The sequence below is a fragment of the Mustelus asterias genome, chromosome 1 (assembly GCF_964213995.1).
Source record: "Mustelus asterias chromosome 1, sMusAst1.hap1.1, whole genome shotgun sequence".
Lineage (NCBI taxonomy): Eukaryota > Metazoa > Chordata > Chondrichthyes > Carcharhiniformes > Triakidae > Mustelus > Mustelus asterias.
This window is the reverse complement of record NC_135801.1, coordinates 148,499,940-148,522,532: the sequence shown is the minus strand read 5'-3', so window position 1 is coordinate 148,522,532 and position 22,593 is coordinate 148,499,940. Positions and strand designations below refer to the sequence as shown.

At 44.4% G+C, this 22,593-nt stretch overlaps 1 protein-coding gene across 1 annotated transcript in view; it reads left to right on the top strand.

Moving 5' to 3' along the window:
- LOC144498747 (A disintegrin and metalloproteinase with thrombospondin motifs 12-like) overlaps positions 1-22,593 on the top strand; it is a 557,508-nt gene that overhangs the window by 258,403 nt on the left and 276,512 nt on the right. The window contains exon 9 of the mRNA XM_078220368.1: positions 12,962-13,106. Coding sequence (XP_078076494.1) covers positions 12,962-13,106 — 145 coding nt within the window. The remainder of the gene's footprint in view (positions 1-12,961; positions 13,107-22,593) is intronic.

Below are 22,593 nucleotides of genomic sequence, written 5' to 3'. Positions count from 1 at the left end.
AGACTGATCACACCCTAATGACATCACCGCCAAATCATGGGACTAGCTCTTAAAGCAACCTGCATCCTTTTTACAATATCTAACAAGCTTTTACAAAAGCGGTTTGGCAAACAAAACTAAATGAGGAGGCAGAAAATGGAGTTAAGGAAGCAAAGAAGTAAGTCAATGATGCAGTGTGAAATGGGAATGAGCAGGATTGCCTGATTTAGCCCTCATGGTGGTCTCTCCCAAGGAGTGCAATACAACAAAGAATCCCTATCATGCAGACGGAGGCAATTTGGCCCATCGAGTCTGCACCCAGTCTCAGTTGGAGTACTTTCCTCAAGCCCCCTCCCCTGCCCTATCCCCATAACTCCACACATTTACCATGGCCAATCCACCTAACCTGCACATCTTTGGATTGTGGGAGGAAACTGGAACACCCGGGGGAAACCCACACAGACACGGGGAGAACGTGAAAACTCCACACAGACACTCACTGTGGGCTGGAATTGAACTTGGGTCCCTGGCACTGTGAGGCAGCAGTGTGTCACCATGCTGCCATGCCGAGCAGGAAGTTGTGGATAGTATCAATACTCAGAATGATACTGCGCAGCCAGGGAACCGATGTGAAAGATAGCACATCTTAAGTAAGTTGCAAGATAAGTTAATATGCAGATGGCTCAAAATGCAAAATGTCTTAAAACAGAAAATGCTGTCCCACTAGTTGTTCCACAATTATAGTTTCCCTGTACCAGGATCTCTCACAGCCTTGAGGGTGTGAGGCCTTGCTGAAGGGTGACTAATAAACAGAAAGGGAACAACTGATGGAGGCTACTCACCTGAGCAGGCTTCTTTCAAATTCATTCATGGGATGTGGGTGTCGCTGGCTGGGCCAGCATTTATTGGCTATTCTTAATGACCCTTGAGAAGGTGGTGGTAAGATGCCTTCATGAACTGCTGCAGTCCATGTGTTGTTGGAAGACCTACTGTGCTATTAGAAAGGGTGTTCCAGGATTTTAATCCAGCAGCAGTGAAGGAACGGTGGTTTGGTTCCATGTCAGGATGGTGAGTTGATCGGAAGGGAACTTGGAGTGTTAGGCTTGGGGGGGTGGGGGGGGGCGGATTGGTGGTGGTCAGGAGGTGAGTTACTCTGCAGAATTTCCAGCCTCTGACCCGCTGATGTAGTCACATTTATATGGCTGGTCCAGTTCAGTTTCTGGTCAATGGTAACCTCCAGGATGTTGATAGTGGGGGGATTCAGCGAATATTCAGTTATTGATCAGTTGGTTGTGGGATTGCTTAGCTCTGTCTATCGCATGCTTCTTCCACTGTTTGGCATGCAAGTAGTCTTGTCAACTCCATCAGGTTGACAAGTCATTTTTAGGTATGCCTGGTGTTGCTCCTCCTTCACCCTTCATTGAGCAGGGTTGGTCCCCCAGCTTGATGGTAATAGTAGAATGGGGGATAAACCAGAATCAGAGAATCATACAATGCAGAAGAGGCTCTTTGGCCCATTAAGTCTGCACTGACACATTAGAAACACCTGAACTCCCACCTAATCCCACCTACCAGCACTTGGCCCATAGCCCTGAATATTATGATGTGCCAAATGTTCATCCAGATACTTTTTAAAGGACGTTAGGCAACCCGCCTCTACCACCTTCCCAGGTAGTGCATTCCAGACCGTCACCACCCTCTGGGTAAAAACGTTTTTCCTCACATCTACCCTAAACCTCCTGCACCTCACCTTGAACCGATGTCCCTCAAGACTGATCCTTCAACTAAGAGAAACAGCTGCTCTTATCCATTCTGTCCATATCCCTCATAATCTTGTACACCTCGACCAGGTTGCCCCTTAGTTTTCTCTGCTCCAACAAAAACAACCAAGCCTATCTAACCTCTCTTCATAACTTAAATGTTCCATCCCAGGCAGCATCCTGGTAAATCTCCTCTGCATCCAGTGCAATCACATCCTTTCGATAATAGAACCATAGAACCATAGAAAATTACAGCTCAGAAACAGGCCTTTTGGCCCTTCTTGTCTGTGCCGAACCATTTGTTTGCCTAGTCCCACTGCCCTGCACTTGGACTATATCCCTCCACACCCCTCTCATCCATGAACCCGTCCAAGTTTTTCTTAAATGTTAAAAGCATTTACCACTTTATCCGGCAGCTCATTCCACACTCCCACCACTCTCTGCGTGAAGAAGCCCCCCCTAATATTCCCTTTAAACTTTTCTCCTTTCACCTTTAACCCATGCCCTCTGCTTTTTCTCTCCCCTAGCCTCAGTGGAAAAAGCCTGCTTGCACTCATTCTATCTATACCCATCAAAATCTTATACACCTCTATCAAATCTCCCCTCATTCTTCTACACTCCAGGGAATAAAGTCCCAACCTATTCAATCTCTCTCTGTAACTCAGCTTCTCAAGTCCCGGCAACATCCTTGTGAACCTTCTCTGCACTCTTTCAACCTTATTTACATCCTTCCTGGTGACAAACTGTACACAGTACTCTAAATTCGGCCTCACCAATGCCTTATATAATCTTACCATAATACTCCAACTTTTATACTCGATACTCCGAATTATAAAGGCTAATGTACCAAAGGCACTCTTTACAACCCTATCCACCTATGACATCACTTTTAGGGAATTCTGTATCTGTATTCCCAGATCCCTCTGTTCAACTGCACTCTTCTGAGTCCTATTATTTACCCAAAGTGCAATATCTCACACTTGTCTGCGTTAAATTCCATTTGCCATTTTTCAGCCCATTTTTCTAGTTGGTCCAAATCCCTCTGCAAGCTTTGGAAACCTTCCTCACTGCCCACTACACCTCCAATCTTTATATCATCAGCAAATTTGCTGATCCAATTTACCACATCATCATCCAGATAATTGATTTAGATGACAAACAACAATGAACCCAACACCGATCCCTGCGGCACACCACTAGTCACAGGCCTCCACTCAGAGAAGCAATCCTCCACAACCACTCTCTGGCTTCTTCCATTGAGCCAGTGTCTAATCCAATTTACGACCTCCCCATGTATACCCAGCAACTGAACCTTCCTAACTAACCTCCCATGAGGGACCTTGTCAAAGGCCTTGCTGAAATCCAGGTAGACAACATCCACCACCTTCCCTTCATCCACTTTCCTGGTAGGCTCCTCGAAAAACTGTAATAGATTGGTCAAACATGACCTACCACGCACAAAGCCATGTTGACTCTCCCTAATAAGTCCCTGTCTATCCAAATATTTGTAGATCCTATCCCTTATCACACCTTCCAATAACTTGCCCACCACCGACGTCAAACTTACTGGCCTATAATTTCCCGGATTTCTTTTGGAACCTTTTTTAAACAACGGAACAACATGAGCCACCCTCCAATCATCCGGCACCTCCCCCGTGAATACTGACATTTTAAATATGTCTGCTAGGGCCCCTGCAAGTTCAACACTAGCTTCCCTCAAGGTCCGTGGGAATACCCTGTCCGGTCCTGGGGATTTATCCACTCTGATTTGCCTCAAGACACCTCCTCCCCTTTAATCTGTAAATGTTCCATGACCTCCCAACCTGTTTGCCCTATTTCCGTAGACTCCATGCCCGTTTCCTCAGTAAATACAGATGCAAAAAAACCATTTAGTATCTCCCCCATCTCTTTTGGTTCCATACACAGTCTACCACTCTGGTCTTCAAGAGGACCAATTTTATCCCTCACTATCCTTTTGCTCCTAACATACCTATAGAAGCTCTTTGGATTTTCCTTCACTCTGTCTGCCAAAGCAACCTCATGTCTTCTTTTAGCCCTCCTGATTTCCCTCTTTAGTAGCTTCCTGCACTCTTTATACTCCTCGAGCATCTGATCTGTTCCTTGCTGCGCGTACATTTCATACAACTCTCTCTTCCTCTTGATCAGTGTTACAATCTCCCTCGAGAACCAAGGTTCCTTATTCCTATTTACTTTGCCTTTAATCCTGACAGGAACATACAAACTCTGCACTCTCAAAATTTCTCCTTTGAAGGCCTCTCACTTTCCATTTACATCCTTACCAGAGAACAGCCTGTGCCAATCCACACTTCCCAGATCCCTTCTCATTTCATCAAATTTGGCCTTTTTCCAGTTCAGAACTTCAACCCGAGGACCAGATCTATCCTTATCCATGATCAGGTTGAAACTAATGGCATTATGATCACTGGATCTAAAGTGTTCCCTCACACTCACATCCATCACCTGCCCTAACTCATTTCCCAATAGGAGATCCAATATCGCATCCTCTTTAGTTGGCACCTCTATATACTGATGTAGAAAATTTTCCTGAACACATTTTACAAACTCTACCCCGTCTAAACCTTGAACAGTATGCGAGTCCCAATCTATATGTGGAAAATTAAAATCCCCGACTATGACAACTTTGCGTTTCTTGCAGTTGTCAGCTATCTCTCTGCTGATTTGCTCCTCCAATTCTCTCTGACTATTGGGTGGTCTATAAGGACAGTAGTGGGAACTTGTGTATGGAGTCAGTAGAGATAGGCGAGGTGATGAATGAATACTTTTCTTCAGTGCTCACCAAGGAGAGGGGCCATGTTTTTGAGGAAGAGAAGGTGTTACAGGCTAATAGGCTGGAGGAAATAGATGTTCGGAGGGAGGATGTCTTGGCAGTTTTGAATAAACTGAAGGTCGATAAGTCCCCTGGGCCTGATGAAATGTATCCTCGGATTCTTTGGGAGGCAAGGGATGAGATTGCAGAGCCTTTGGCGTTGATCTTTGGGTCCTCGCTGTCCACGGGGATGGTGCCAGAGGACTGGAGAATGGCGAATGTTGTTCCTCTGTTTAAGAAAGGGAATAGAAATGACCCTGGTAATTATAGACCGGTTAGTCTTACTTCGGTGGTTGGTAAATTGATGGAAAGGGTCCTTAGGGATGGGATTTACGACCATTTAGAAAGATGCGGATTAATCCGAGATAGTCAGCACGGATTCGTGAAGGGCAAGTCGTGCCTCACAAATTTGATAGAATTTTTTGAGGAGGTAACTAAGTGTGTTGATGAAGGTAGGGCAGTTGATGTCATATACATGGATTTTAGTAAGGCGTTTGATAAGGTCCCCCATGGTCGGCTTATGATGAAAGTGAGGAGGTGTGGGATAGAGGGAAAGTTGGCCGATTGGATAGGTAACTGGCTGTCTGACCGAAGACAGAGGGTGGTGGTCGATGGAAAATTTTCGGATTGGAGGCAGGTTGCTAGCGGTGTGCCGCAGGGATCAGTGCTTGGTCCTCTGCTCTTTGTGATTTTTATTAATGACTTAGAGGAGGGGGCTGAAGGGTGGATCAGTAAATTTGCTGATGACACCAAGATTGGTGGAGTAGTGGATGAGGTGGAGGGCTGTTGTAGGCTGCAAAGAGACATAGATAGGATGCAAAGCTGGGCTGAAAAATGGCAAATGGAGTTTAACCCTGATAAATGTGAGGTGATTCATTTTGGTAGGACAAATTTAAATGTGGATTACAGGGTCAAAGGTAGGGTTCTGAAGACTGTGGAGGAACAGAGAGATCTTGGGGTCCATATCCACAGATCTCTAAAGGTTGCCAGTCAAGTGGATAGAGCTGTGAAGAAGGCCTATAGTGTGTTAGCTTTTATTAACAGGGGGTTGGAGTTTAAGAGCCGTGGGGTTATGCTGCAACTGTACAGGACCTTGGTGAGACCACATTTGGAATATTGTGTGCAGTTCTGGTCACCTCACTATAGGAAGGATGTGGAAGCGCTGGAAGGAGTGCAGAGGAGATTTACCAGGATGCTGCCTGGTTTGGAGGGTAGGTCATATGAGGAAAGGTTGAGGGAGCTAGGGCTGTTCTCTCTGGAGCGGAGGAGGCTGAGGGGAGACTTAATAGAGGTGTATAAAATGATGAAGGGGATAGATCGAGTGAACGTTCAAAGACTATTTCCTCGGGTGGATGGAGCTATTACAAGGGGGCATAACTATAGGGTTCGTGGTGGGAGATACAGGACGGATATCAGAGGTAGGTTCTTTACGCAGAGAGTGGTTGGGGTGTGGAATGGACTGCCTGCAGTGATAGTGGAGTCAGACACTTTAGAAACATTTAAGCGGTTATTGGATAGGCACATGGAGCACACCAGGATGATAGGGAGTGGGATAGCTTGATCTTGGTTTCAGATAAAGCTCGGCACAACATCGTGGGCCGAAGGGCCTGTTCTGTGCTGTACTGTTCTATGTTCTATACAACCCCATTAATGTGGTCATACCTTTCCTGTTTCTCAGCTCCACCCATAGGACCTCTGTAGACAAGCTCCCTAATCTATCCTGCCTGAGTACCACTGTAACATTTTCCCTGACCAACAATGCCACCCCCCAACCTTTTATCCCTCTGCCTCTATCCCGCCTGAAACATTGGAACCCTGGAACATTGAGCTGCCAGTCCTGCCCCTCCTGTCGCCAAGTTTCACTAATGGCTATAATGGCATATTTCCATGTGTCTATCCACGCCTTCAGCTCATCTGCCTTCCCCACAATACTCCTGGCATTGAAATAGACACACCTCAAAAGGTTATTTCCACCACACTCAACACTTCCATTTGTGATTTTGCTTCAACTAACCTGTCTTTTTACCTCTGCTCCACTATCTGCTCTAGCACTCTGGTTCCCATCCCCCTTCAAATCTAGTTTAAATGCTCCCCAATAACACTAACAAACCTCCCTGCAAGTATATTTGTCCCCTTGTAGTTTAGGTGTAACCTATCTCTCTTGTACAGGTCCCGCCTGCCCCAGAAGAGGTCCCAATGATCCAAGAATCGGAAACGCTGCCCCCTACACCAGTTCCTCAGCCACGTGTTCATCTGCCCAAGCATCCTACTCCTACCCTCACTGGCACGTGGTATAGGTAGCAATCCTGAGATTACTACCCTCGGGGTCCTGCTTTTTAACTTCCTTCCAAGCTCTTTGTACTCACTCTTTAGGACCTCCTCACTCTTCCTACCTACGTCATTTGTACCGATGTGTACCACGACATCTGGCTGATCACCTTCCCACTTTAGAACGCTGTGCACGCGATCAGAGATATCCCTGACCTTGGCACCTGGGAGGCAACAAACCATGCTGGAGTCTCTGTCCCGACCACAGAACCTCCTGTCCGTACCTCTGACCATTGAGACCCCAATCACTACTGCTCTCCTCTTTTTCCTCCCACCCTCTTGCGCTGTAGAACCAGACTCAGTATCAGAGTTCCGGCTGTCGCAGCTTGTCCCAGGTAAAGGATCTCCCACAACAGTATCCAATTCAGTATACCTGTTGTGGAGGGGTAAGGCCGCAAGGGGAACCCTGCTCTGCCTGTCCTTTCACACTTCCATTTCCTCTCCTTACAGTAACCCAATTTCCTGTGCTCTGCTGCTTAGGTGTAACTACCTCCCTAAAGCTACTGTCTATATACTTCTCATTCTCAGAGATAATGTGGTGACCAGAACTGCAAACAGCACTCTAGCTGTGGCCTCATCAAAGTTCTATGCAATTCCAATATGACTTCACTGCTCTTGTAATCTATGCCTCGATTGATAAAGGCAAGTGTCCCATATACCTTTTTTCACCACCCTACTAACATGCCCTTCCGCCTTCAGAGATCTGTGGACAAACACGCCAAGGTATCTTTGTTACACAGAACTTTCTAGTGTCCTACCATTCACTGAATACTTCCTTGTCAAATTACTCCTTCCAAAGTGCATTACCTCATACTTTTCAAGGTTAAATTCCATTTGCAACTTATCTGCCCATTTGACCATTCCATCTATATCTTCTTGTCACCCAAGACACTCCGCCTCACTGTTAACCACCCGGGCAATCTTTGTGTTGTAAACCAGACTATCGGATTATCGGTTATGGTAGTATATATTTCTGCTGCTACTGATAGCCCACAGCACATCACGAATGCCCAATTTTGAGTTGCTAGATCTGTTCAAAATCTATCCCTACTAGCAAGGTGGTAGTGCCACACAACACGACGGAAGGTGTCCTCAATATGAAGATGGGACTGTCCAGCATCTATGTGGCACAAGTCGGGAGTATGATGGAATATACTCCACTTGTTTGGATGAGTGCAGCTCCAACAGCACTCAAATGCCTGACACCATTCTGGACAATGTAACCTGCTACTTTGATGGAATATAATGAATGAAAATGTGAAGTTATGTACTTTGGTAGGAAGAATGAAGGAGCTGAATATTTTTTAAAAGGAAAAAGACTGCAGAAAGCAGCAGGACAGAGAGGTTTGAGTGTCCTCCAATATAATTCACAAAAGCTGGCCTGCAAGTTCAACAGGTAATAATAGGGAAGGCAAATGGAGTGTTCGCCTTTATTTCAAAGGGAATAGAGTATAAAAATAAGGAAGCCTTGCTAAATATATACAAGGCACTAGTAAGACCACATCTGGAATACTGTGAACAGTTTCGGTCCCCTTATCTAAGGAAAGATATACTGACATTGGAGGCAGTTCAGAGAAAAGGTTTACTCAGTTGGCCCCAGGTATGGGGGGATTTTGTTCTGAGGCGAGGTTGAGTATGTTGGGCCTGTATTCAATGCAGTTTAGAAGAATGGGATGCGACCTTATTGGACATATAGAATTCTCAGGGGGCTTGACAGGTAGAAGCTGAGAGGTTACCCCTTGTGTAAAAGCCTAGGACCAGAGGGCATAACCTCTGAGTAAGGGGGTGCCTATTTAAGACAAAGGTGGGGAGGAATTTCTTCCCGAAGAGGGCTATGTCGAGGCTGGGTCATTAAACATGTTCAAGGCTGAGATAGACGGATGTTTAATCCAGAAGAAAATCAGGAAATATGGGGATAAGGCAGGAAAGTGGAGTTGAGTATCATCATATCAGATCAGTCATGATCTCATTGAATGGTGGAGTAGACTTGATGGACTGAATAGCTTTGATTTGATTTATTATTGTCACGTATATTAACATACAGTGAAAAGTATTGCTCTTGCGCTATACTGACAAAGCATGCCATTCATAGAGAAGGAAATGAGAGAGTGCAGAATGTAGTGTTGCAGTCATAACTAGGGTGTAGAGAAAGATCAACTTAATGCGAGGTAGGTCTGATGGCAACTGGGAAGTAGCTGAATAGCAAGTCAGGGAAGGCATCGCCATTGAAGAGATGTGTGGATGAAGGGATTGCAGTGCATCCCACCCTATCTGACAGTGTCCTGAAGACTCAGCTGCATTGGAAGCCCCAGCAGTACAGAGATTTCTAATCTCCCAAGCTAGTTCTCATGACCTCCTATTGTATCTTTCACAGGTTCAGATATCAAGGGGGAAGGACAGATTCCTGTACCTGCAGAGTCATGACAGCGAGCACGATCACATCTTACAAGTGCACCCTCCAGCTGCTCAGATACAATCACTTTGGGTCTTTGTGAGCATCTAAATAGGGTGACAGTCATAGAATCATAGAATCCTACAGTGCAGAAAGAGGCCATTCAGCCCATCGGGTCTGCACCAACCACAATCCCACCCAGGCCCTATCCACATATCCCTACATATTTACCCACTAATCCCTCTAACCTATGCATCCCGGGACACTAAGGGGCAATTTTAGCATGACCAATCAACCTAGCCCGCACATCTTTGGACTGTGGGAGGAAACCGGAGCACCCGGAGGAAACCCACGCAGACACAGGGAGAACGTGCAAACTCCACACAGACAGCGACCCGAGCCGGGATTCGAACCCAGGTCCCTGGAGCTGTGAAGCAGCAGTGCTAACCACTGTGCTACCGTGCTGCCCAGTCATTGAAGAATACATCAGCTATGAGCATGTGGAGGGGCAGAGGCAGCTGTGAGCAGTCCCCTCTAGAGAATGATGGACAGATAGTCTTATTCAGCTGGGTACAAGCATTTCTGCTCTACATTGTGTGGCAGTGTGAGATGGGTACCCGCATGTCAGAGTTCCCTGAGATACGGTGGAGTCGTGGGCTGAGAATGAAGGATCCGTTCAGTTCATCTGCACCAGCATGGCTCAGAGCTTTGAATTCATGAGTTCCGACCATTGAGAGAGTAGCCAACCTTCTGGGAAGTAGAGAGTGGTTGCCGGAACTGCCCACTGTGATGCATAGCATGTTTGCTGCACTGTACAGAGATATGTGGAGTGGGCCCCAGCAGGTGACCCCCAGCCATCCAAAGTGCCAACCAAGGACTGGAGCAGTCACTGCGGAGGATGAGACCTCTGAAATAGGCCAAACCACTCAGTTGTCACAGAGAAACTGTGGTGAAAACTATAATCCACACAGGACTGCAATCATAGAATCATAGAAACCCTACAGTACAGAAAGAGGCCATTCGGCCCATTGAGTCTGCACCGACCACAATCCCACCCAGGCCCTACCCCTATATCCTGACATATTTACCCACTAATCCCTCTAACCTACGCATCTCAGGACACTAAGGGCAATTTTTAGCATGGCCAATCAACCTAACCCGCACATCTTTGGACTGTGGGAAGAAACCCAATGGTTCCAGAAAGCAACCACCATCCTCTCAAGGGCAATTAGAGATCAGCAATAGACACTCACATCCCATGACTGATTTTTAAAAAAAATTGAAAGCCTATTGATCGCCATGGTCCTCATTCCACTGAGTTGAAGTTTCCTTAAATCCACTTATGTGTGCAATGAAAATCTCAAATTGCAGTGAAATGTTGAAATAAACTCAGATGACCCTCTGTTTTTACAAGATTGTAGACAAGATTGTGCTGAACAGAATCTTACACTGTTGGATTAAACAGAGCAAAGGCTAGGGTCTGCTGCAGATATTGTGTATTGGAAGTGAGAAAAATTTAATAGCCTCAAGGGAGATTAACTTTTCTAGGATGCAGACAGTGTTAAAGATTGGCTTCAACTTTGATGAATAATTGGATACAAACATCACGGTAAATTGAGAAATCAGGAAGTGAGAGTTATGGCAAATGACATTTTTGTACCAGCTTGTGTGTGTGAAGATTACATATTTGGTCACCACAGTGCCTGTACTGGACTTGTACATATGCTTCATAGAAATTCAAGGTATTCAATTATCCATAGGAAGTCATAATTTTATGAGTTGTATTGCTGAATCCTCGCAGAACTAGATGAAGAAATAGATCAATGAATGGAATGATAACATTGAGATTGGAGTCAATAAATGATCAATCAGTTGGTTTAACCTTGATTTATTCATTCTTTTGAAAATCATTGGTACCATAAGATGAAGTGAGGAAAATATCTCAAGTGTCACATATCAGAACTCTTTGAAGTGGTAATTAAATTAGTGAATGAGTGTTATATTCTCAATGGGCTTTGAGAAGGCTTTGGTATAATTCCACATCTAAAGGTTTAAAAAAACTTAAAAGTGAATAGTAATTTAAAACTGCATAGTAATTTAGCTGGATTCAAAATTAGACTAACAATAAAAAGGAAGAGATGGCGAACCCAATATTTCAGTGGTTTAGACACAAATTATTGCTAAATTTAGCATCCCTTTGGCAATCTGACTTAATGTTGCCATTGGACAGTTGCTGTGCAATGTAGAAGTGGTGCCACATTGGGCAAAGTCAGGGGTGCTTCTCGGAGGTTTCCACTTAGGATCATTATTGAGACAGTGTAAAGAAGGTCACTTCTAAAGAAAGATGGCACAGTGGCTAGCACTGCTGCCTCACAGCGTCAGGGACCCGGGTTCGATTCCCAGCTTGGGTCATTGTCTGTGCGGGGTCTGCACTTTCTCCTGGTGGTTGCGTGGGTTTCCTCCAGGTGTTTTGATTTCCTCCCACAGTCTGAAAAACATGCTGGTTAGGTGCATTGGTCATGCTAAATTCCCCCTCAGTGTACCCAAACAGGCACCGGAGTGTGGCAACTAGGGATTTTCACAGTAACTGCATTGCAATGTTAATGTAAACCTACTTGTGACTAATAAATAAACTTTAAACCTTAAAGCGTTCTTCATCTCTGTGTGGATTACCACATGGCCAATGGTTAAAGTATAAGACATCAACAAAATTAAAGTGTAGAAAAAAAGGACACGTGGTTAGGGGATGCCAAGTTTCATATTTTTCAGATCACCCGTCACCTATTTTACGCCATCGCAAAAAGTCAAAATTGCCACCAAGATTTTGACATCCTCAGAAATATATAATGTGGATAAGTATTAGTGATATTCAATCAAAACTACTAAAGTAAATAAGGGTTAATAAATCAGACTGTCATGTTGTCCTGAAGAAACTCCAACAAAATCATTTGAGAGCAGAGCACCATCATTTATTACAGCATTCAATAAACCTATCTGACAGAATAGCAGCTTGGGATGAACAATTGACACTATTCATCTAAATGGGATATCTGGTAACCATTCAGTTTCTTTTATCATCTTCCTTTAAGTTTTGTGCTTGGGTTAGAAAGAATAATAGTGCAATTTATTAAATTCACTGGAACTGAATTGTGATCTACTACTGGAGTATAGAATGGATGTGAGACAGTAAGAATCGACAGTGGTAAATGTTATAGGGAGAATTCTATTAATCTGCACCCTTGGCTGAGAGCTGTTTTGCTGGGAATACATATTGGGAATTCAAGCATGTGACAATATGATTTTCTATCTATTAAGATGACCCCTGAAATATAGTCTTGTGGGAGAATTTGAAACTAGGGGGTCACCCATATAAAGTCCAGATGAGGAAAATCTTTTTCTCAGAGTCGTGAGTCTTCGGAATTCTCTTCCTCAAAAGGTGATGGTGGAGGCAGAATCTTTAAATATTTTTAAGGCAGAGTTGGAAAGATTCTTGATAAGCAAGGGAGTGAAAGGTTATCGAGGGTAGGTGGAAATGTGGAGTTGAGGTTACCATTAGATTAGCCATTATCTTATTTATTAGCGGAACAGGCTGGAGGCGTTCCTCATTCATACATTTGTATGTATAAGCTTTTTTTTTTGTTTTTCTACCTACAGTCGAGGCTGGGGATTCTGTCTCAATGATCCACCAACTAAACAGGAATTAGTGGTTCCCACCATTGCTCCAGGTGTACTGTATGATGTCCATCATCAATGTCAGCTCCAGTATGGGCCCAACTCAACCTTCTGTGAGGAAATGGATGTAAGTTACTATCTAGGTTATTTGTAAGTAAAATAAGAGTAGAACATTTTAAGTGAACATTTTTATGGCTTGATACTGAAACCTATCATCAATGTGCAAATGCTGAATCCAGGTCTTAAGATAATTATTGCGGGCTTTGATGTCAACCTTTTAATTGATGACAACTTTCCCCTTCAAATAATTAGACCAGGTCATGGAGTTCTCTTAAACAGCTGTTTTAATCAAGCTACATAGCTCGGACCCTGGAAAGTCACAGGTCACAGTCTGTAACTAGCCAGAATGCAGGACTCAGAAATACACAAGCAATTATAGTTTCAAATTAAATTACAAGTGCTTAGCATATTACCAATACAATTCTAGGAATAAGGTTACATGATTCAGATGTTAAAACCAATCACAATCACCTTATGCTTGCTTCGTCATATTATCCAATCAGTGTGAAGTCCTAATACATCATTGTTACAAGTTATCATTGTTCCAGCTTGTGTCTGTATATCACTCCCTTTTTCCAGTTACAGATATCTGCTTTAATGAATTTTCTCAGACCAATGGCCTTGGTGCTTATTTGCAAAGATTTTTTATAAGAAAAGCTTTTTTTCGTAACAGCTTAAACTTGTGTAACTATTAACCCTTTCAATACTTGATTTCACTTGATAGTGACTCAAAATAGTGCATTTTAGAGAACTAGAAGTCCTGTCCCCTCCCATTAATGAACTGAGATAGATAATTAATTACACCTTTGCAAAGTCTCACACCACAATACCTTCACATACATTGATATGTAGAAATTTTAATTGTTCTTGCTGGTTTGTGGGAAACCAAAACCAATTGGCATGAAGGTGGAGATCATTTGGTTAATCAGAAAACAGTCTACAGCTATAAATCAATACTTTTCTGGAACCAGGTGGTTCCAAGTAAGCTCACAGTCTTCCCCAAGTCTACTGAAAGGAATGGAATTGCTCTGGTCCACTGGCTAAACTTTTCCTGAAACAAATATTTAGTTCCAGAGTAAGTGACACCCAAGAAAACAAGCCCCAAGCCAAGTAATTGACAAAAATTTCAATAATTTACCTAACAGGCAGGCAGCAAAAGACCAACAGGTCCATCAAAATACAGCTGCAATGCCATGCCACATCCACAGTGACACAGTCTCCAGTAATAAATACATTTATCCTTATATGTTTCCACCTGGAAAAGAGGCAGCAGCTTGAAGATGCACTGCTCATGTTAAGCAGAATCAATGTTGAGATCAATTTTAACCATTCTCCACTTCATCCTTTTGAATAACTCCTCAGAGGCCAATGTCCCTTCATCAGATTCCCTTTATTTACAAACTTATCCCCACTCCTAAGGGTGCTTCAGATATCTCTTTTGAATACTAAACAAATAAACTAACTCAAATTAACTGAGGGACAAATTAAAAGGGGCAGCTCCCCAAAAGGCGGGGGAACAGCCCGAACCAAGATCAAATCACAAAGAAAACTTAAAACATCAAATCATAATGTGATTATCAGGGTCAATAATGCACCCAGCCCCTGCGGTGCCCAGCAGGCGCGGAAGACGTCAACTGCGCCCGTGGACACCGCATGCTCCCTCTCCAGGGCCACCTGGCCGCGAATATGGGGATCTCTTTTCATTCCAACCAAATAAACTAACTCAAATTAACAAGGGGACAAATTAAAAGGGGCAGACCCCAAAAGGAGGGGAACAAAAGACAAAGTGGAAAGGAAACTTAAAACATCAAATCAAAATTGATTAAAGGGATCTATGATGCACCCCAGTCCCTGTGGTGCCCAGCGGACACGGAAGGTGTTAACAGTACTCTCGGTCACTGCATGCTTCCTCTCCAGGGCCACCTGGCTGCGAATATGGGGAGCCCATACTCCATGAGGTTAAACTCTTGGATCTTGTTGAAGTCCTGACATCCTTATTATTTCTTATTAAGTCTTACTATGTCAAATAACAAAGGAAAGGATAGCATTGTCTCCCAGGATATCGGGGCCAGAATTTTACATTCCTCACCACCGCCCTCCACTCCCGCCTCAACAGTTGTGGAGGTGTTGGGGAAGGCGAGGGGAGGAGAGCTGGGAGAATGAAATTGGATGAATGAGATTTCATCCAGGATCCCGCCCACTCTGACTTGGAAGCAATATTACAATGGGGCAGAGAGAGTTGGGAGGGGGGACCCATCCTTGTCCTAATTAGAGCCCTTAAGACACCACTGAATGGCCACTTAATGGCCTATTACTGTCCAGCTTCAATTCTTAGGCTAGCGGGAAGGTGAAAGATTGGGGGCGGAAATAGTCAATTTGAAAACCTACAAGGTGGGGGGTCACCTCCATCAGATGCCATCTCTGATGGTTGACGTGCTGCCATGAAGGCCCGGTCAACTCTGAACCTCTCTCTCCCCGGGACCTCAAGCACACATTCCCTTTGTGAACCCCCCTTTCTGGACCTACCCAACCCCCACCCTCCAGGTACCCCCTTCCTATCTACCCTCCCCTCTCCAGGATCCCCTATCTGAACCTCCATTTCCTGGCACCTTGTTCGAGACACTATGCTGCTATGCCTCTTCAGGCCCCACTCCAGCGCTGTTCCTGGAGGGCCCAGAGAGCTGCCTGCCAATCTGATTGTCTGGCTTCTCTCTAAGGCAGGGCTTCCTTCTGGCGATGGATGGAAGTCCCACCTGCTGCCAGTCAACAAAATTCAGGCCAGGATAGCAAGTATCAGGAGTTCAGGTGGTGATTGCTCCCTTCCTTTGTTACATTCCTAAAATGTCAAATTTGAGATCAAGACTCGTGTAACATATCACAAATGTATCCTCTCTTGCAGTAATTGGAGCCTCAGTGTGCTCTGATTTCAGAGAGCCAAATGATTTTCCTTGGATGTGACTCATTTTCATCAGTTTAACAATGTTGATCTGATCAATGCCACATGAGATGAAGCACCGTGATTCCTGGATAGTCTGTTGGTAGGAAAGGCTGGTGTTTAAAAAATGTCTGTACTCTGTAGCAGTTTATTGAGACTCTTGACTTGTATTTTTGGTGTTGGATTTTATCTGAAAACCACACACATCCTCTGAGTATCAGTAAGCTGCGGCTGTAAAAAGGGAATGAGCAATGAATTGCTAATTGTATTCAGTACGAGGGCGAGTTAGCTCAGTCGGCCAAAACCTGATGCAGAATGATAGAAGCAACACAAATTCAATCTCTGTACTGGTTGTGGTAGTTCAAGGAGGCCTGTCTCCTTATCTTGCCCCGTGCTTTCAGAGTGATGCCTCTTAAGTATATATAACGAATTGCCTCTCTAATGGAGGGAGATGCTTGAGGTCCTTTGTGGATTATGGATAATTACCGAAAAACCCAAATGTTTCACTAATATTCTTTAGCCCATCTCGACCAAATTGATTATTAACCTTTTCAATAATTGATTTCTCTTGATAGTGACTCAAAATAGTGCATTTTAGAGATCTAATATCCTTTAGCCCATCTTGACCAAATTCTAAAATTCCAGTCCCTGCTAATACAGCTGAACTTGTAGCAGGTCAGGAATCTGTTGAATTCCTCAATGGGCTTTGTTCTGGCCCCGTAACTGAACCATGATTTCAGCATCCCACTTTCTGGTTTTCTGATCAATCTGAGAGGATAATATCGGTCAGAAGAAGACACCGGTCAACTCGATGCGACTTTTTGAGGCTGTAGCACCGGGCGGCACGGTAGCACAGTGGTTAGCACTGCTGCTTCACAGCTCCAGGGACCTGGGTTCGATTCCCGGCTTGGGTCACTGTCTGTGTGGAGTTTGCACATTCTCCTCGTGTCTGTGTGGGTTTCCTCCGGGTGCTCCGGTTTCCTCCCACAGTCCAAAGATGTGCGGGTTATGTTGATTGGCCATGCTAAAATTGCCCTTTAGTGTCCTGAGATGCGTAGGTTAGAGGGATTAGCAGGTAAATATGCAGAGATATGGGAGTAGGGCCTGGGTGGGGTTGTGGTCGGTGCAGTCTCGATGGGCCAAATGGCCTCTTTCTGCACTGTAGGGTTTCTATGATTCTATGATTCAGCAACCATATAGCTGGAGGGGAGACTGAGGAAGATTGCGCCCTGGGTCTCTCATCAACAGGAGCTCCTGTCGTGGTATCTAAGAGACTAGAGGTGAGAGGAAAAAGGCAACTTCCTGACACCTCAAAGTGGTTTGGATGGAAGTGACCGAAGAAAGCAAAAATTAGAAGTGTGCTCCCTTCAACATGGAAACGGTGCATCGAGAGGACCCAGAAAGTGAGTGACATAACACACTCAGGAACAAAGCTCCATGCTCTGACTTTCCCAGCATTCTCCTGCCCAGCACCCCTCAGATCAACACACCTTACAGCTCTACTCATTCCTGTCTCTTCAGGCATTGTTACAATCTCTGATTTCACACCAAAGTGTATAACTCCATATTAAGACAGGTTGTATTGCATCTGCCATGTGTTTGCCCACTCACCCAATTTGTCTAAATCACTTTGAAGGTTCTCTGCATCCTCCTCGCAGCTCACAATACCACCTACTTTTGTGTCTACCGCAAAGTTGGAAATGTTACTTTTGGATCCCTCATCTAGGTCATTTATATTATGAATGGTTGGAGCCCAAGCACTGATCGCTATGGTACCACACTAGTCACTGTCTGCCAGTTAAAAAAGACCCATTTATTCCCATTCTCTATTTCCTGTCTGTCAACCAGTTCTCTATCCATGCCAATGTACTACCCCCGACTTTGTGTGCTTTAATTTGACCCACTAACGTCTTATGAGGGACTTTATCAAAAGGCTTCTGAAGTCCAAATATACCACATCCACTGGTTCTCCCTTATCTATTCTGTGAGTTACATCTTCAAAAACTCCAGTAGATTAGTGAAGCAGGATTTGTTTATCATAGACACATGCTGGCTTTCTCCAATCCCGTTAACACTTTCCAAATGTTCTGTTATTACAGAAAATGCTGGAAAATCTCAGCAGGTCTAGCAGCATCTGTGAAGAGAGAATAGAACCAATGCTTCGAGTCGAGATGACCCTTTGTCAGAATTAAGAGCAAAGAAAATGAGAAAATTGTTTATACTATGAGGGGTGGGGGAGCTATAATTGGACAAAGGGAATGTAAATGAGGATGAAGAAGGCTGAGAAAGGTGCTAAAAGTGTCCAATAAGTGATCAGAATGTCTGAATGGCAGAGCAGAGGGACTGCCTGAAGAATGTGGCAGTTGTCCTGAAGGGGGAGGGACAGGTGGGTGGGGGGAGGAGGCAAGATTGAAAAGTGGAATGGAGAAGTGGAACAATGGAAGTGAGAGAGAAGTTAAAGTTTATTTATTAGTCACAAGTAAGGCTAACATTAATACTGCAATGAAGTTACTGTGAAATTCCCCTAGTCACCACACTCCAGCACCTGATCGGGTCAATGCGCTGAACCAGCACGTCTTTCAGACTGTGGGAGGAAACCGGAGCATCCAGAGGAAACCCACACAGACACAGGGAGAATGTGCAAACTCCACACAGACAGTGACCCAAGCCGGGAATCGAAGCCTGGTCCCTGGTGTTGTGGGGCAGCAGTGCTAACCACTGTGCTACCGTGCTGCCCTCAAGGATGATAAAAATAGATGAATGAGATGAAAAGAAGAAATGAACTAAAATAAATGGAAATGGGATGAAGGTGGAGGAGGGAGTTCATGCTCTGAAGTTATTGAACTCAATGTTCAGTCCAGAAGGCTGTAAAGTGTCCAATCAGAAGATGAGGTGCTGTTCCTCCAGTTTGCGTTGGGGTTCGCTAGAACATTGCAAGAGGCCAAGAATGGACATGTGGGTAGGAGATTGGGGGAAGGCTAATTACAACAATATTAGGCAGGAACTGAAGAATGTAGATTGGGGGCAGATGTTTGAGGGCAAATCAACATTTGACATGTGGGAGAATTTAAGTGTAAGTTGATAGGGATTCAGGACCGACACATTCCTGTAAGGATGAAGGATAAGTGTGGCAAGTTTTGGGAACCTTGAATAACGAGAGATATTATGAGCCTAGTCAAAGAGAAAAAGGAAGCATTTGTCAAAGGTAGGAGGCTGGTAACACATGAAGCAAGTGTGGAATACAAGGAAAGTAGAAAGAAACTTAAGCAAGGAGTAAGAAGGACTAAAAGGGGCCATGAAAAAACATCGGCCAGCAGGATTAAGGAAACTCACAAGGCTTTTTATACATATATAAAGAGCAAGAGGGTAGACAGGAAGAGGGTTAGCCCACTCAAGGACAAGGGAGGGAATCTATGCGTGGAGCCAGAGGATCTATGCGTGGGCGAGGTATTAAATGAATACTTTGCGTCAGTATTCACCAAAGTGAAGGACTTGGTGGATGATGAGTCTGGGAAAGGATGTGTGAATAGTTTGAGTCATGTTGAGATCAAAAAGGAGGAGGTATTGGGGTTCCTGAGAAACATTAAGGTAGACAAACCCCCAGGGCCTGATGGGATATACCCCAGAATACCGAGAGATGCAAGGGAGGAAATTGCTGGGGCCTTCTATCCTCACTGGCTACAGGGGAAGTCCCAGATGATTGGAGAATAGCTAATGTTGTTCCTTTGTGTAAGAAGAATAATGCAGGTAATTACAGGCCGGTGAGCCTTCCATCAGTGGTAGGGAAATTATTGGAGAGGATTCTTCGAGACAGGATTTATTCCCACTTGGAAATAAGTGGACGTATTAGTGAGAGGCAACATGATTTTTTGAAGGGGAGGTCATGTCTCTCAAACTTGATTGGGTTTTTCGAGGAAGTGACAAAGATGCTTGATGAGGGTAGGGCAGTGGATGTTGTCTACATGGACTTCAGTAAGGCCTTTGACAAGGTCCCTCATGGCAGATTAATACAGCAGGTTAAGCCGCATGGGATCAGAGGTGAGCTGGCAAGGTGGATACAAAACTGGCTCGGTCAAAGAAGACAGAGGGTATCAGTGGAAGGGTGCGTTTCTGAATGGAGGGCTGTGACAAGTGGTGTTCCTCAGTGATCAGTGCTGGGACCTTTGCTGTAAGTAATATATATAAATGATTTGGAGGAAATGTAACTGGATTGATTAGTAAGTTTGCGGACGACAAAAGGTCGTGGATTTGCGGATAGCGATGAGGACTATCAGAGGATACAGCAGGATATAGATCAGCTGGAGACTTGGGCGGAGAGATGGCAGATGGAGTTTAATCCGGACAAATGTGAGGAAGGTCTAATACCGATAAAAAAAATACAGTAAATGGCAGAACCCTTAAGAGCATTGATAGGCAGAGGGATCTGGGTGTACAGGTACACAGGTCACTGAAAGTGGCAATTCAGGTGAAGAAGGTAGTCAAGAAGGCATACAGCATGCTTGCCTTCATCGGCCGGGGTATTGAGTTTAAAAATTGGCAAGTTATGTTGCAGCTTTATAGAACCTTCGTTAGGCCGCACTTGGAAGATAGTGTTCAATTCTGGTCGCCACACTACCAGAAGGATGAGGAAGCTTTGAAGCGGGTACAGAAAAGATTTACCAGGATGTTGCCTGGTATGGAGGGCATTAGCTATGAGGAGAGATTGGAGAAACTTGGTTTGTTCTCACTGGAGCGACGGAGGTTGAGGGAGACCTGATAGAAGTCTACAAGATTATGAGAGGCATGGACAGAGTGGATAGTCAGAAGCTTTTCCCCAGGGTGGAAGAGTCAATTACTAGGAGGCATAGGTTTAAGGTGCAAGGTTTAAAGGAGATGTACGAGGCAGATTTTTTACACAGAGAGTAGTGGATGCCTGGAAGTCGTTGCCGGGGGAGGTAGTGGAAGTGGATACGGTAGTGACTTTTAAGGGGCGTCTTGACAAATACATGAATAGGATGGGAATAGAGGGATATGGTCCCCGGAAGGGTAGGGGGTTTTAGTTAAGTCGGGCAACATGGTCGATGCAGGCTTGGAGGGCTGAAGGGCCTGTTCCTGTGCTGTAATTTCTTTGTTCTTTGAGAGCAGGGTGGTGTGTTGAAGTGGCAAGTGACAGGAAGGTCTTCGTCCTGCTTGTGGACAGACCGAAGGTGTTCAGCAAAGAGTTCACCCAGCGTTTGGTCTCTCCGATGTAGAGTAGTCCGCATTGGGAGCAGCGACTGCAATAGACTAGATTGAAGGACGTGCATGTGAGGCAGTGCTTCACCTGAAAGGGATGCTTAGGACCTGGGATGGTGAGCTAGGAGGAAGAGAAGGGGCAGGTGTTGCACCTCCTATGATTGCATGGGAAAGTGCCGTGGGCGGGGGGGTGAGGTGTTGGGTGTGATGGAGGAATGAACCAGGGTTTCCCGGAGAGAATGGTCTTAGTTCTGATGAAGGGTCAGCCTGATTTGAAACGTTGTCTCTACTCTCTCCCCACAGATGCTGTCAGACCTGCTGAGACTTTCCAGCATTTTCTGTTTTTGTTCCAGATTCCAGCATCCGCAGTATTTTGTTTGTATGTTCTGTTATCACGTCATTTTTAATAGACTCTAGCACATCCCCACTACTGATCAGGCTAACTGATTTGTAATTCTCCTTTATTCTCTCTCTCCCTTTTTAAATAATGGAGTCACATTTGCCACCATTCAATCTGCAGGAACCACTTCAGAGTCTATAGAATTTTGACAGATGACCACCAATGCATCCAACATTTCCAGGGCCACTTCCTTTAGTATTCTGGGATCTGGATTACCAGGCCCTGGTGATTTGTCAGCCTTTTATCCCATTAATTTCCCCAGCACCATGTTCTTCCAAATGCTGATTTCTTTTTCACTAAACCCTTGGTTCCCTAACATTTCAACAAGGTTATTTGTGCCCTCCTTTGTGAAGAGAGAACCAAATTATGTGTTCAATTCTTCTGTTGTTTCTTTGTAACCTGTCATTATTTCCCTGGCTTCTGACTGTAAGGGACATTTGTCTTCGCTAAACTTTTTCTCTTCACATCTTTATAGAAGCTCAGGTTCTATGTTGCCTGCAATTTTACTCTCATTCTGTTCTCCCCCTCGTAATCATTTTTTTCATCTTCTTTTGCTAAATTCTAAAACATTCCCATTTCTCATGCTTGCTGCTTTTTCTTTTCAATGCCATATATCTCCTCTTTGTATTTACTATTATTGCTCATTTATTTTATAAGCCAGGATTGAGCCACCTTTCCTCTTTTATTTCTGCACCAGAGAGGAATGATGAATTGTTGTCGTTCATGCACTTGTTTAAATGTGAATGATTGCCTATTCTCAATCGATTCTTGCCAATTCATACCCATCCTTGCTAACCCTACAGCTCTCTGTAACTGCAACTCTATCAGAACGGTTTATATCTATTTGCGCTGTTAATTAATCTATCTTATTATGAATGCTCTGCGCATTAAGACACAAGGCATTTACAGTTTTTTTTTAACCTTGTTGGTCATCTTAGCTTTATCTTGCATTCTGGCTCGTTGCTTTCTCGCCCTTGATTGATCTGCCTTCCATTTGTGCTTCTT